Consider the following 13,908-nt stretch of genomic DNA (forward strand, 5'->3'; position numbering starts at 1 on the left):
GTTTTTTATGTTTTGTCGCCAAAAGTGACCTTGAGGAACCCTGGGAGCTCAGGAAGGAAGGAGCGCCCAGAAGCAGGGACAGGGAGCTGGTTGGGGAGGACCAGAAATCAGGTTTGTGAAGGTTCCAGAGAGGACCTGGCCTTGGGAGGAGCGTGGGGGACTGAGATGGGGGAGGGGTCATTGGAATGATGCGGGCGCTACTTGGAATGTCCATTGTGAGGCACCACCGGGGTCATCAGGGATTGGTGGAGAGGGAGTATGAAGCCCCAGGGTTGCTAAGGGAGGGCCCAGACCGAAGAAGGTTTGGTGGAAAGCAGAACCTTAGTCTCCCTCTAATTGCTCCTAAGCCTCACGCTCCCTTGCCCCGCGTGTCCTGTTGCTTCCCTGATCTTCTCCGTGACCTGTAGCTAAGCCTTCCACCAGCGCTTGAGTACTTAATTTGAACCAGATCCTTTCCCAGACCCTTTCTTCTTCTCCTCCTCCTCCTCCACCTCCTCCAGGTGCCCAACAGCCCCCTTCTCCTCCTTTCCCTTCCCTTACTTCCCCCCTTCCCCTCCCCTTCCCCTCCCCTTACTTCCCCCCTTCCCCTCCCCTTCCCCTCCCCTTCCCCTCCCCCTCACCTTCCCCTCCCCTTCCCCTCCCCCTCCCCTTCCCCTCCCCCTCCCCTCCTCCTCCCCAACTCAGATCCGGCCCCGGTCCCCGTGCCCTTCCCTCCCCCCTGCCCTAAGCCACCTCCACCTCTGTCCTGGCCGCCTCAGGGCGCCTGAAAGGACCAGGACATGCGGGTGCGGTGGCTGCTCTTTTGGCTCCTCTTTTGGCTCCTGCTGGCATTTATCAGCCATCAGTCCACCTGTGTGAGTGGACGGGTGCTGTGGCTGCTCTTTCGGCTCCTCTTTTGGCTCCTGCTGGGATTTATCAGCCATCAGTCCACCTGTGTGAGTAGACGCTGGACCCGCGTGGTTTCTTCCTTTTTACTGGGCTGTGTCACGCGGCATGAAATGACACAGCTCAGGCCTGTAATCCCAGCACTTTAGGGGGCCGAGGTGGGCAGATCACTTGAGTCCAGGAGTTGAAGACTAGCCAGGGCATCATAGCAAAACCCCATCTCTACAAAAAATTCCAAAAAAGATTAGTCAGGCCTGGTGGTGCGTACCTGTTATCCCAGTTACTGGAGAGGCTGAGGTGGGAGGATCGCTTGGGCCCAGGAGCTGGCCGTTGCAGTGAGCCGAGATGGCCCCGCTGCACTCTTGTCTCTAACAAACAAAACGGACCAAAACGAAGTGAAATGTCATTTGATTTGTGTCATCTGGTTTGATGACTTTTTTTTTTTTTAGACAGAGCTGGAGTGCAGTGGCAAGATCTCGGCTCGCTGCAACCTCCGCTTCCGGGGTTCAAGCAATTGTCCCGCCTCAGCCTCCTGAGTAGCTCTGATTACAACGCCTGGCTAATTTCTGTATTTGTAGTACAGACGGGGTTTCACCATGTTCGCCAGGATAGTCTCCATCTCTTCACCTCGTGATCCGCCTGCCTCGGCCTCCCAGTGCTGGGATTACAGGCGTGAGCCACCGCGCCTGGCCAAACTATATAACCTTAAGTGTAAGTTTACTAACTTTGGAAAGTACATACACCAGCATAAACCAACCCCCTTTCAAGATCTACATTATTTTATTTATTTATTTATTTTTTTGAGACAGTTTCTCCTTTGTTGCCGAGGCTGGAGTGCAATGGGGCAATATCAGCTCACCGCAACCTCTGCTTCCCAGATTCGAGCGATTCTCCTGCCTCAGCCTCCCGAGTGGCTGGGATTACAGACATGTGCCACCACTCCCAGCTAATTTTGTATTTTTAGTAGAGATAGGGTTTCTCCATGTTGGTCAGGCTGGTTTTGAACTCCCGACCTCAGGTGATCCGCCCGCCTCGGCCTCCCAAAGCATTGGGATTACAGGCATGAACCACCGTGCCCAGCCAAGATCTACACTATTATGTCACCCCAGAAAGTGAACTCTCACTCTTCCCAGCCAGTCTCTTTCTTATCCTAGGTTAGCTTGCTTATTCTGGAATTTCGTGTATACAGATGCATGCCATGCCATAGGTACTCTTTTGTGTCTGCTTTATTCTGCTCAACACCATGTTTCTGAAATCATGACCATTGTTGTATGGTTCTCTAAGTCCATCATTTCCATTTCAGACTCAGCATATGCTGAGTTCAACCTGTTGAAGGGCTATCTCTGTTTAATTCACCATCTTGAAAGAAACATTTAAAATTGAGATGTTTTCAAGAATATATAGTTAAATCCTGAGGAATCGATGTAGAAATGTTATCGTCTTCACTCACATAAGAGTCTAATGGAATTAATGTCAACAATCTTAGAGAAATCCCACACTATTCATGCCATTTTCATGATCTCCACCTTGGTAATTTTTTTTTTTTTTTTTTTTTTTTTTTTTGAGACAGAGTCTCGCTCTGTCACCCAGGCTGAAGTGCAGTGGTGCGATCTCGGCTCACTGCAACCTCTGCCTCCCGGGTTCAAGTGATTCTTCTGCCTCAGCCTCCCAAGTAGCTGGAACTATAGGCGGGTGCCACCATGCCCTGCTAATTTTTTGTATTTTTAGTAGAGATTGGTTTCACCGTGTTAGCTAGGATGGTCTCAATCTCCTGATCTCGCGGTCCACCCACCTCGGCTTCCCAAAGTGCTGGGATTGCAGGCGTGAGCCACCACGCCCGGCCCACCTTGTTAATTTTTAAGCACTAAAATTCGATACTTATTTGTGAATGAAGTAATCTCTTCATTGTATTTTTTTTTTTTTTTTTTTTTACTTATGCTGAGCTTTAAATGACAAAGATTCATATAATCCAAGAGAGAAGTATTATTTAGAGGGATTCTTTTACCATGTGATATATAATAAATGCATCCAATGTTATACATCAATTTAAAAAACAAGTAAATAACTAAAGAAAAGATAACTACTGGCCAGGTGCAGTGGCTCACACTTGTATTCCCAGCACTTTGGGAGGCCGAGGCAGGTGGATCATGAGGTCAGGAGTTGGAGACCAGCCTGGCCAAGATGGTGAAACCCTGTTTCTACTAAAAATACAAAAATTAGCCGAGCGTGGTGGCAGGCGCCTGTAATCCCAGTTACTCAGTAGCTGAGGCAGGAGAATCGCTTGAACCCGGGAGGCGGAGGTTGCAGTGAGCTGAGATCATGCCACTGCAATCTAGCCTGGGTGACAGAGCAAGACTTTGTCTCAAAACAAAAAGAAAAGGAAAGATAAGATAATTACTTTATACTTAGCTTGTCTTAGCCATGAGTGACGGGCTGCATGTGGCCCAGGACAGTTTTGAATGCAGTTCAGCACAAATTTGTAAACTTTCTTAAAACATTAGGAGATTTTGGCCAGGTACAGTGGCTCATGCCTGTAATCCCAGCACTTTGGGAGGCTGAGGCGGGCAGATTACCTGAGGTCAGGAGTTCGAGACCACCCTGGCCAACATGGCAAAACCCCATCTCCACAAAAAATAAAAAAATTTGCTGAGTGCACTGTCAGGCACCTGTACTCCCAGCTACTCAGGAGGCTGAGGCAGGAGAATCACTTGAACCTGAGAGGCAGAGGTTGCAGTGAGCCGAGAGCACACCACTGCACTCCAGCCTGGGTGACAGAGTGAGACCCCATCTCAAAAAGAAACAACAAACAAAAACAAAAACAAAAACAAAAACAATGGCCGGGCACGGTGGTTCACACCTGTAATCCCAGCACTTTGGGAGGCCGAGGCAGGCAGATCGCCTGTCGGGAGTTGAAGGCCAGACTGGCCAACATGGTGAAACCTCATCTCTACTAAAAATACAAAAATTAGTCGGGCGTGGTGGCAGAGACCTGTAATCTCAGCTGCTCGGGAGGCTGAGGGAGGAGAATGGCTTGAGCCCAGGAGCTGGAGGTTGCAGTGAGCTGAGATTGCACCACTGCACTCCAGCCTGGGCGACTGAGTGGAGCGGAACTCTGTGTCAAAAGAAAAAAAAAAGAGGTTTTTTTAAGATCATCAGCTGTTGTTAGTGTCAGTGTATGTTATGTGTGGCTCAAGACAACTTTGCTTCTTTTAATATAGGCAGGGAAGTCAAAAGATTGGATATCCCTGCTTTATACCAAGAAAGACAACACCCCACATTTGCAATGCCTAAAAACACTACCAGCCATCTGAAAAACATGAGACTTCTCTAACTTCTGTTCTTTTTTGTAGCAGTGGAATCCCACGGTGATATCTGAGGGATGTGGTTACCTTTTGGAGGAGGTTGACGGTTTCTAAGGATGATTCTTTCTGAGTGAAATATTGTCAGTGTCATTGACCTTTTCATTATTTCAACTATTATTATTCCAGGTTATCAATACTCTGGCTGACCTTCGTCATCGTGGGACTGACTTTGGTGGAAGTCTTTGGTTACTTATCATTACTGTGTTTCTGAGAAGTTATAAATTTGCCATCTCCCTCCGCACAAGTTACCTTTCTGTGAGTATACTAACTTTCTGTAGAGGTATACTTGTAATCACAAATAAGAATAAGTTATATGAAACAATTCACGTTTCTGGACTTCATTATGAATATGTGGTTTTACCCCAAAAATCAGGGAAATGATTTATTAGCATAAGAAATATGAAAATATCTGCCATTTACATTATGAAAATTAAATAGGTCGGTGTTTAATAGAATGTCAACAGAGCTTTTGGTCAAAAATAAGTTTTTTTAACCTTTGTGCTATTTGTCACAAATGGAGTATGAGGTTTCGTCACTTAAATAGGAAAGTCTTTCTAAACTCTTCTGCTTTATAGTTCTATCGCATGGGTGGAAGGAAAACTTCCAATCTCCACTCTGAAGATTCACTGCAGAAATGAGCTGACAACAGACAGCTTAACAGGAAAAGAAAAACATAGAACAGGCATAAACATGGGAACCAGCTGAAAAATGAGACTGCTAGAAGGGCTGGATGGTTGATGCTTAAAGAGCACCCTCTTCTGAGGGGAGAGGGAGATAGATGGAGATGTAGGCCATTTAGAGGGGCAGCAAATGATTTTTAGGGGAAATGAAAGAGCCCAAGGAACAAACAGTTGGCCTGAGACAAAGTTCCTCTGAGGTCATAGGGACGAGGTGACAAACTGCCGGAAGGTGAAGGGCAGAACTGCACTGGGTCTCATGATGCAGAGAAAGCCCCAGAGAATCTCTTAGAACTGCCCTCCAAGAGAATCAATGAAAAGTGTGTCTGGGCAGGGTAATTTTGAATGACATCATTCAAAGTGCATGTTCCCACTTGCAACTGGAGAGAGATCAGTATGTCAAAAGTCTGTACTTGGTAAGAATTTGGCTGCTAAGTTGTGCCATAATTTGTCTTTTGAGCCTTTTTTCCTTTGGGGAAGTTGAGCTCTACATTTTGTCTTGCCATTCATGACAGTAAAAATGTGGTCATCTGGGGGCTGAACCTCCTTCTGAACAATGATCCAAGATAAAAGTACTAATACCACAATGCTTTTTTATATTCAAGGGAAGAGGAAGTATGTTTCAGTTTTACCGCCTAGATAATTACACGTCATTTGGCACTGCCTTTCAAGATATGTAGAAAACAGAAAATATATGAGTTATGAAGATATCTAGGCACATTTAACATTCTCTGTGCCACTTAGTCCTGAACAGAGAATTTTCGGTATAAATTGGAGGAAGCTTTTTTTTTTTTTTTTTCTTTCTTTTCTCACCCCCAAGACGTGTCTCCCTCTGTTGCCCAGGCTGGAGTATAATGGTGTGAGCTCGGCTCACTGCAACCTCCACCTCCTGGCTTCAAGTGATTCCCCTGCCTCAGCCTCTCAAGTAGCTGGGATTACAGGTGCCCACCACCATGCCCAGCTAATTTTTGTATTTTTAGTAGAGTTGGGGTTTTACCATGTTGGCCAGGCTAGTCTCAAAACCCGACCTCAAATGATCCACCCGCCTCAGCCTCCCAAAGTGCTGGGATTACAAGCGTGAGCCACCACGTGAGCCAGGGGAAGTTTTTAAATTTACCACTTTTTAACAATTCCATTTAGGAAAGTTCAGTTGAGCTGTTGGACTTGGACAACTTTGCACCTCTCATCTTTGTCCTTGTCATCTAGTCATCTATACCATTACCTCCTAAGCAGGGACATCATGGGTGCCATGAAGCATTCATGCGTGATGGCATTTCTTTGCCTCTCATTTCTTCGTGTGTTTGACATTTCTCCTAGCTCCAAACTGGGCCAGCTACCTTTCCTATGAAATCTAGCAGTAGCTGTGGGATAGACGTGGTTGCTCTTCTCATCTTTTTAGATTACCCATTGCTTCTCTCGAAATCCTAGTACATGATTTTTTTTTGATCCTATGTGCAGAAATCAGGAAAAAACAAATTCTACAAAGAATTTGAAAGATATTATTTCAGGCCAGGTGTGGTGGCTCATGCCTGTAATCCCAGCACTTTGGGAGGCTGAGGCAGGTGGATCACTTGAGGTCAGCAGTTCAAGACCAGATGGGCCAACATAGTGAAATCCCATCTCTACTAAAAAGACAAAAATTAGCCAGGCATGGTAGCAGGCACCTGTAATCCCAGCTACTTGGGAGGCCGAGGCACAAGAATCGCTTGAATCTGGGAGGTGGAGGTTGCCGTGAGCCACGGTAGCGCCACTGCACTTCAGCATGGTTGAGTGACACTCCGTCTCAAGAAAAAAGTCATTTCAATGACTACCTCAGGAGATTCATAGGTATCTGACCCACATCTGAGATGGGATTTGCATTGCATTTTAGCTATGATGAGAACAAATATTTAATGTCTTCGAAGATTAAAAGCATACTGTGATAATATGGAAATCTTGGTGGGAATTCAGTCATTAGTGAGAATGTTTTGCGTTAAGTTCAAACCGGCCTCAACGAAGCTGATGTGAGGGAAGGGAAAGTGAACTCTGAGTAGAGCAGGGACAGAAGAAAGATGCTCCAGTGCGGATCAGGAAGGAGCAGGGGGTGAAATGTTACAAATTCTAGAACTCAGAGAGCTGAAGGTAATTACTTCCTTTTCAGGTTGTGAAACATGTTAACCTGTGGTAAAATACTTACAAGATGATAATTACCATCTAACCGTGTTGAAGTGTGCAGTTCAGTTGTGTGAAGTATATTCATGTCATTTTTTTTTTTTTTTTTTGAGACGGAGTCTCACTCTGTCACCAGGCTGGAGTGCAGTGGTGGGATCTTGGCTCACTGCAACCTCTGCCTCCTGGGTTCAAGCAGTTCTCCTGCCTCAGCCTCCCGAGTAGCTGGGACTACAGGCGTGCGCCACCATGCTCAGCTAATTTTTGTATTTTTAGTAGAGACAGGGTTTCACCATGTTGGTCAGGCTGGTCTTGAACTCCTAACCTCGTGATCCGCCTGCCTCAGCCTCCCAAAGTGCTGGGATTACAGGCGTGAGCCACCATGCCCAGCGAAATCTAGGGCTGGAACATGGCTGCAGCATATAAATAGAATTGAATTCCATCGTTTTGTTAACCCTGTTTTTTGTTTGTTTGTAGTTGTTGCTGTTTTTGAGACACAGTCTCGCTCTGTCGCCTAGGCTGGAGTGCAGTGGTGCAATCTCGGCTCACGGCAGACTCTGCCTCCTGGGTTCAAACTATTCTCCTGCCTCAGCCTCCCAAGTAGGTGGGACTACAGGCGCCTACCACCACACCCGGCTAATTTTTGTATTTTATTAGAGACAGGGTTTCACCATATTGGCCAGGCTGGTCTGGAACTCCTGACCTTGTGATCCGCCCACCTCGGCCTCCCAAAGTGCTGGGATTACAGGCGTGAGCCACCACACCCAGCCCCTGTTTTGTTTTTGTTTTGCTTGTTTCTTAGGGTTGTTTTTCTATTTATGGTAAAGGCATTGGCTTTCCATTTGTAGCATCAATCGAATATTTCCTGTTAACAATAACCTTATGTCATAGTAAATGGTAAAGGGATTTAAAGCAGTGGTTTTCAGCTGCCAGAGGCCTGAGTGAGTTTGGGCACACTCTGTGTGATCGGGCAGAAGGCCTGTGGGAAGTTTAGCCGAGGACAGGGCCAGGAAAGGTGATGGACAGTGGGGGTCTGTCCTGGTCACCAGGCCCCTGGGTCCTGCCCACCTGCTTGGAGCTCCCCACCCATCACACACGATGCTGCCAAGCCCTCTGGGTATTGTGGGCAAATACCTTAGGAGAGAAGCTGATGAACTTTGTTTCTTGAAATGCACAGATTCCTTGGACATCCCTGAGAGATCAATCATGAAAGTCAACTTGGTTTTCTCCCCCTCATTTGGGTTCAGAATTTAAAGTCCACACACACAGGCAGTAAGATGATATAGATAAGGACATCATCACTCGGTTTCGGATGTTAAAATGTCTAGGTGGGTTAGGGGTGATTTGAGATCACACAACCTTGTGGCACAAAGAGGAATTCCCAGGCCAGAGGGAGACATTTTATTGCCATGTTATGATCTTATCATTGAGTTGAAAGGCAATCTTGTTTCATTTTGGATTCTTTCTTATGTTTATGTCTTATAAGGGCACTTTGAATTTCCAAGCAAATAATAATTTTGAATTAGCTTTTAATCGTTGACTTCTAGCACAGTTATATGATCAGAAACATGCTGTGTGATTGGATTGCTCTCAAACATATTGAGATTTGCTGGAACAAAATAAGTCAGGTTAATTTTTGTAAATGTACCATGCCTGCTTAAAATGAATGTATGTACATTTGTTCCTGAGATACAGGTTGATGGGCGGATGGCTACATGGATGTGATGGAGATGTTTTACTATCGGGACCTTCCGCATCCTGCTGATGTTTTGTTGCTTAAGATATGAATGGCTGAGCGGAGGCTGTAAACCCTGGCACTCTGCTTGGGTATGAGGTTCTTCCTGCCATCCTGCCATCATTTGTTTTTTATGTTTTGTCGCCAAAAGTGACCTTGAGGAACCCTGGGAGCTCAGGAAGGAAGGAGCGCCCAGAAGCAGGGACAGGGAGCTGGTTGGGGAGGACCAGAAATCAGGTTTGTGAAGGTTCCAGAGAGGACCTGGCCTTGGGAGGAGCGTGGGGGACTGAGATGGAGGAGGGGTCATTGGAATGATGCGGGCGCTACTTGGAATGTCCATTGTGAGGCACCACCGGGGTCATCAGGGATTGGTGGAGAGGGAGTATGAAGCCCCAGGGTTGCTAAGGGAGGGCCCAGACCGAAGAAGGTTTGGTGGAAAGCAGAACCTTAGTCTCCCTCTAATTGCTCCTAAGCCTCAACGCTCCCTTGCCCCGCGTGTCCTGTTGCTTCCCTGATCTTCTCCGTGACCTGTAGCTAAGCCTTCCACCAGCGCTTGAGTACTTAATTTGAACCGGATCCTTTCCCAGACCCTTTCTTCTTCTCCTCCTCCTCCTCCACCTCCTCCAGGTGCCCAACAGCCCCCTTCTCCTCCTTTCCCTTCCCTTACTTCCCCCCTTCCCCTCCCCTTCCCCTCCCCTTACTTCCCCCCTTCCCCTCCCCTTCCCCTCCCCCTCCCCTCCCCCTCCCCTCCCCCTCCCCTTCCCCTCCCCTTCCCCTCCCCTTCCCCTCCCCTTCCCCTCCCCCTCCCCTCCCCTCCCCCTCCCCAACTCAGATCCGGCCCCCGGTCCCCGTCCCGTTCCCTCCCCCCTGCCCTAAGCCACCTCCACCTCTGTCCTGGCCGCCTCAGGGCGCCTGAAAGGACCAGGACATGCGGGTGCTGTGGCTGCTCTTTTGGCTCCTCTTTTGGCTCCTGCTGGCATTTATCAGCCATCAGTCCACCTGTGTGAGTGGACGGGTGCTGTGGCTGCTCTTTCGGCTCCTCTTTTGGCTCCTGCTGGGATTTATCAGCCATCAGTCCACCTGTGTGAGTAGACGCTGGACCCGCGGGGTTTCTTCCTTTTTACTGGGCTGTGTCACGCGGCATGAAATGACACAGCTCAGGCCTGTAATCCCAGCACTTTAGGGGGCCGAGGTGGGCAGATCACTTGAGTCCAGGAGTTGAAGACTAGCCAGGGCATCATAGCAAAACCCCATCTCTACAAAAAATTCCAAAAAAGATTAGTCGGGCCTGGTGGTGCGTACCTGTTATCCCAGTTACTGGAGAGGCTGAGGTGGGAGGATCGCTTGGGCCCAGGAGCTGGCCGTTGCAGTGAGCCGAGATGGCCCCGCTGCACTCTTGTCTCTAACAAACAAAACGGACCAAAACGAAGTGAAATGTCATTTGATTTGTGTCATCTGGTTTGATGACTTTTTTTTTTTTTAGACAGAGCTGGAGTGCAGTGGCAAGATCTCGGCTCACTGCAACCTCCGCTTCCGGGGTTCAAGCAATTGTCCCGCCTCAGCCTCCTGAGTAGCTCTGATTACAACGCCTGGCTAATTTCTGTATTTTTAGTAGCGACGGGGTTTCACCATGTTCGCCAGGATAGTCTCCATCTCTTCACCTCGTGATCCGCCTGCCTCGGCCTCCCAGTGCTGGGATTACAGGCGTGAGCCACCGCGCCTGGCCAAACTATATAACCTTAAGTGTAAGTTTACTAATTTTGGAAAGTACATACACCAGCATAAACCAACCCCCTTTCAAGATCTACATTATTTTATTTATTTATTTATTTTTTTGAGACAGTTTCTCCCTTGTTGCCGAGGCTGGAGTGCAATGGGGCAATATCAGCTCACCGCAACCTCTGCTTCCCAGATTCGAGCGATTCTCCTGCCTCAGCCTCCCGAGTGGCTGGGATTACAGACATGTGCCACCACTCCCAGCTAATTTTGTATTTTTAGTAGAGATAGGGTTTCTCCATGTTGGTCAGGCTGGTTTTGAACTCCCGACCTCAGGTGATCCGCCCGCCTCGGCCTCCCAAAGCATTGGGATTACAGGCATGAACCACCGTGCCCAGCCAAGATCTACACTATTATGTCACCCCAGAAAGTGAACTCTCACTCTTCCCAGCCAGTCTCTTTCTTATCCTAGGTTAGCTTGCTTATTCTGGAATTTCGTGTATACAGATGCATGCCATGCCATAGGTACTCTTTTGTGTCTGCTTTATTCTGCTCAACACCATGTTTCTGAAATCATGACCATTGTTGTATGGTTCTCTAAGTCCATCATTTCCATTTCAGACTCAGCATATGCTGAGTTCAACCTGTTGAAGGGCTATCTCTGTTTAATTCACCATCTTGAAAGAAACATTTAAAATTGAGATGTTTTCAAGAATATATAGTTAAATCCTGAGGAATCGATGTAGAAATGTTATCGTCTTCACTCACATAAGAGTCTAATGGAATTAATGTCAACAATCTTAGAGAAATCCCACACTATTCATGCCATTTTCATGATCTCCACCTTGGTAATTTTTTTTTTTTTTTTTTTTTTTTTTTTTTTTTTTTTTGAGACAGAGTCTCGCTCTGTCACCCAGGCTGAAGTGCAGTGGTGCGATCTCGGCTCACTGCAACCTCTGCCTCCCGGGTTCAAGTGATTCTTCTGCCTCAGCCTCCCAAGTAGCTGGAACTATAGGCGGGTGCCACCATGCCCTGCTAATTTTTTGTATTTTTAGTAGAGATTGGTTTCACCGTGTTAGCTAGGATGGTCTCAATCTCCTGATCTCGCGGTCCACCCACCTCGGCTTCCCAAAGTGCTGGGATTGCAGGCGTGAGCCACCACGCCCGGCCCACCTTGTTAATTTTTAAGCACTAAAATTCGATACTTATTTGTGAATGAAGTAATCTCTTCATTGTATTTTTTTTTTTTTTTTTACTTATGCTGAGCTTTAAATGACAAAGATTCATATAATCCAAGAGAGAAGTATTATTTAGAGGGATTCTTTTACCATGTGATATATAATAAATGCATCCAATGTTATACATCAATTTAAAAAACAAGTAAATAACTAAAGAAAAGATAACTACTGGCCAGGTGCAGTGGCTCACACTTGTATTCCCAGCACTTTGGGAGGCCGAGGCAGGTGGATCATGAGGTCAGGAGTTGGAGACCAGCCTGGCCAAGATGGTGAAACCCTGTTTCTACTAAAAATACAAAAATTAGCCGAGCGTGGTGGCAGGCGCCTGTAATCCCAGTTACTCAGTAGCTGAGGCAGGAGAATCGCTTGAACCCGGGAGGCGGAGGTTGCAGTGAGCTGAGATCATGCCACTGCAATCTAGCCTGGGTGACAGAGCAAGACTTTGTCTTAAAACAAAAAGAAAAGGAAAGATAATTACTTTATACTTAGCTTGTCTTAGCCATGAGTGACGGGCTGCATGTGGCCCAGGACAGTTTTGAATGCAGTTCAGCACAAATTTGTAAACTTTCTTAAAACATTAGGAGATTTTGGCCAGGTACAGTGGCTCATGCCTGTAATCCCAGCACTTTGGGAGGCTGAGGCGGGCAGATTACCTGAGGTCAGGAGTTCGAGACCACCCTGGCCAACATGGCAAAACCCCATCTCCACAAAAAATAAAAAAATTTGCTGAGTGCACTGTCAGGCACCTGTACTCCCAGCTACTCAGGAGGCTGAGGCAGGAGAATCACTTGAACCTGAGAGGCAGAGGTTGCAGTGAGCCGAGAGCACACCACTGCACTCCAGCCTGGGTGACAGAGTGAGACCCCATCTCAAAAAGAAACAACAAACAAAAACAAAAACAAAAACAATGGCCGGGCACGGTGGTTCACACCTGTAATCCCAGCACTTTGGGAGGCCGAGGCAGGCAGATCGCCTGTCGGGAGTTGAAGGCCAGACTGGCCAACATGGTGAAACCTCATCTCTACTAAAAATACAAAAATTAGTCGGGCGTGGTGGCAGAGACCTGTAATCTCAGCTGCTCGGGAGGCTGAGGGAGGAGAATGGCTTGAGCCCAGGAGCTGGAGGTTGCAGTGAGCTGAGATTGCACCACTGCACTCCAGCCTGGGCGACTGAGTGGAGCGGAACTCTGTGTCAAAAAAAAAAAAAAAGAGGTTTTTTTAAGATCATCAGCTGTTGTTAGTGTCAGTGTATGTTATGTGTGGCTCAAGACAACTTTGCTTCTTTTAATATAGGCAGGGAAGTCAAAAGATTGGATATCCCTGCTTTATACCAAGAAAGACAACACCCCACATTTGCAATGCCTAAAAACACTACCAGCCATCTGAAAAACATGAGACTTCTCTAACTTCTGTTCTTTTTTGTAGCAGTGGAATCCCACGGTGATATCTGAGGGATGTGGTTACCTTTTGGAGGAGGTTGACGGTTTCTAAGGATGATTCTTTCTGAGTGAAATATTGTCAGTGTCATTGACCTTTTCATTATTTCAACTATTATTATTCCAGGTTATCAATACTCTGGCTGACCTTCGTCATCGTGGGACTGACTTTGGTGGAAGTCTTTGGTTACTTATCATTACTGTGTTTCTGAGAAGTTATAAATTTGCCATCTCCCTCCGCACAAGTTACCTTTCTGTGAGTATACTAACTTTCTGTAGAGGTATACTTGTAATCACAAATAAGAATAAGTTATATGAAACAATTCACGTTTCTGGACTTCATTATGAATATGTGGTTTTACCCCAAAAATCAGGGAAATGATTTATTAGCATAAGAAATATGAAAATATCTGCCATTTACATTATGAAAATTAAATAGGTCGGTGTTTAATAGAATGTCAACAGAGCTTTTGGTCAAAAATAAGTTTTTTTAACCTTTGTGCTATTTGTCACAAATGGAGTATGAGGTTTCGTCACTTAAATAGGAAAGTCTTTCTAAACTCTTCTGCTTTATAGTTCTATCGTATGGGTGGAAGGAAAACTTCCAATCTCCACTCTGAAGATTCACTGCAGAAATGAGCTGACAACAGACAGCTTAACAGGAAAAGAAAAACATAGAACAGGCATAAACATGGGAACCAGCTGAAAAATG

General features: G+C 46.5%; 1 protein-coding gene across 1 annotated transcript in view; it reads left to right on the forward strand.

Annotated features, from left to right (window-relative positions):
- LOC134729351 (uncharacterized) overlaps positions 1 to 13,908 on the forward strand; it is a gene marked incomplete at its 3' end in the record, with an annotated part of 71,251 nt that overhangs the window by 48,878 nt on the left and 8,465 nt on the right. Inside the window, exons 7-8 of the mRNA XM_063597953.1 lie at positions 4,374 to 4,502; positions 13,324 to 13,452. Of these exons, the coding sequence (XP_063454023.1) occupies positions 4,374 to 4,502; positions 13,324 to 13,452 (258 nt within the window). The remainder of the gene's footprint in view (positions 1 to 4,373; positions 4,503 to 13,323; positions 13,453 to 13,908) is intronic.

The sequence above is a fragment of the Pan paniscus genome, chromosome 18 (assembly GCF_029289425.2).
Source record: "Pan paniscus chromosome 18, NHGRI_mPanPan1-v2.0_pri, whole genome shotgun sequence".
Lineage (NCBI taxonomy): Eukaryota > Metazoa > Chordata > Mammalia > Primates > Hominidae > Pan > Pan paniscus.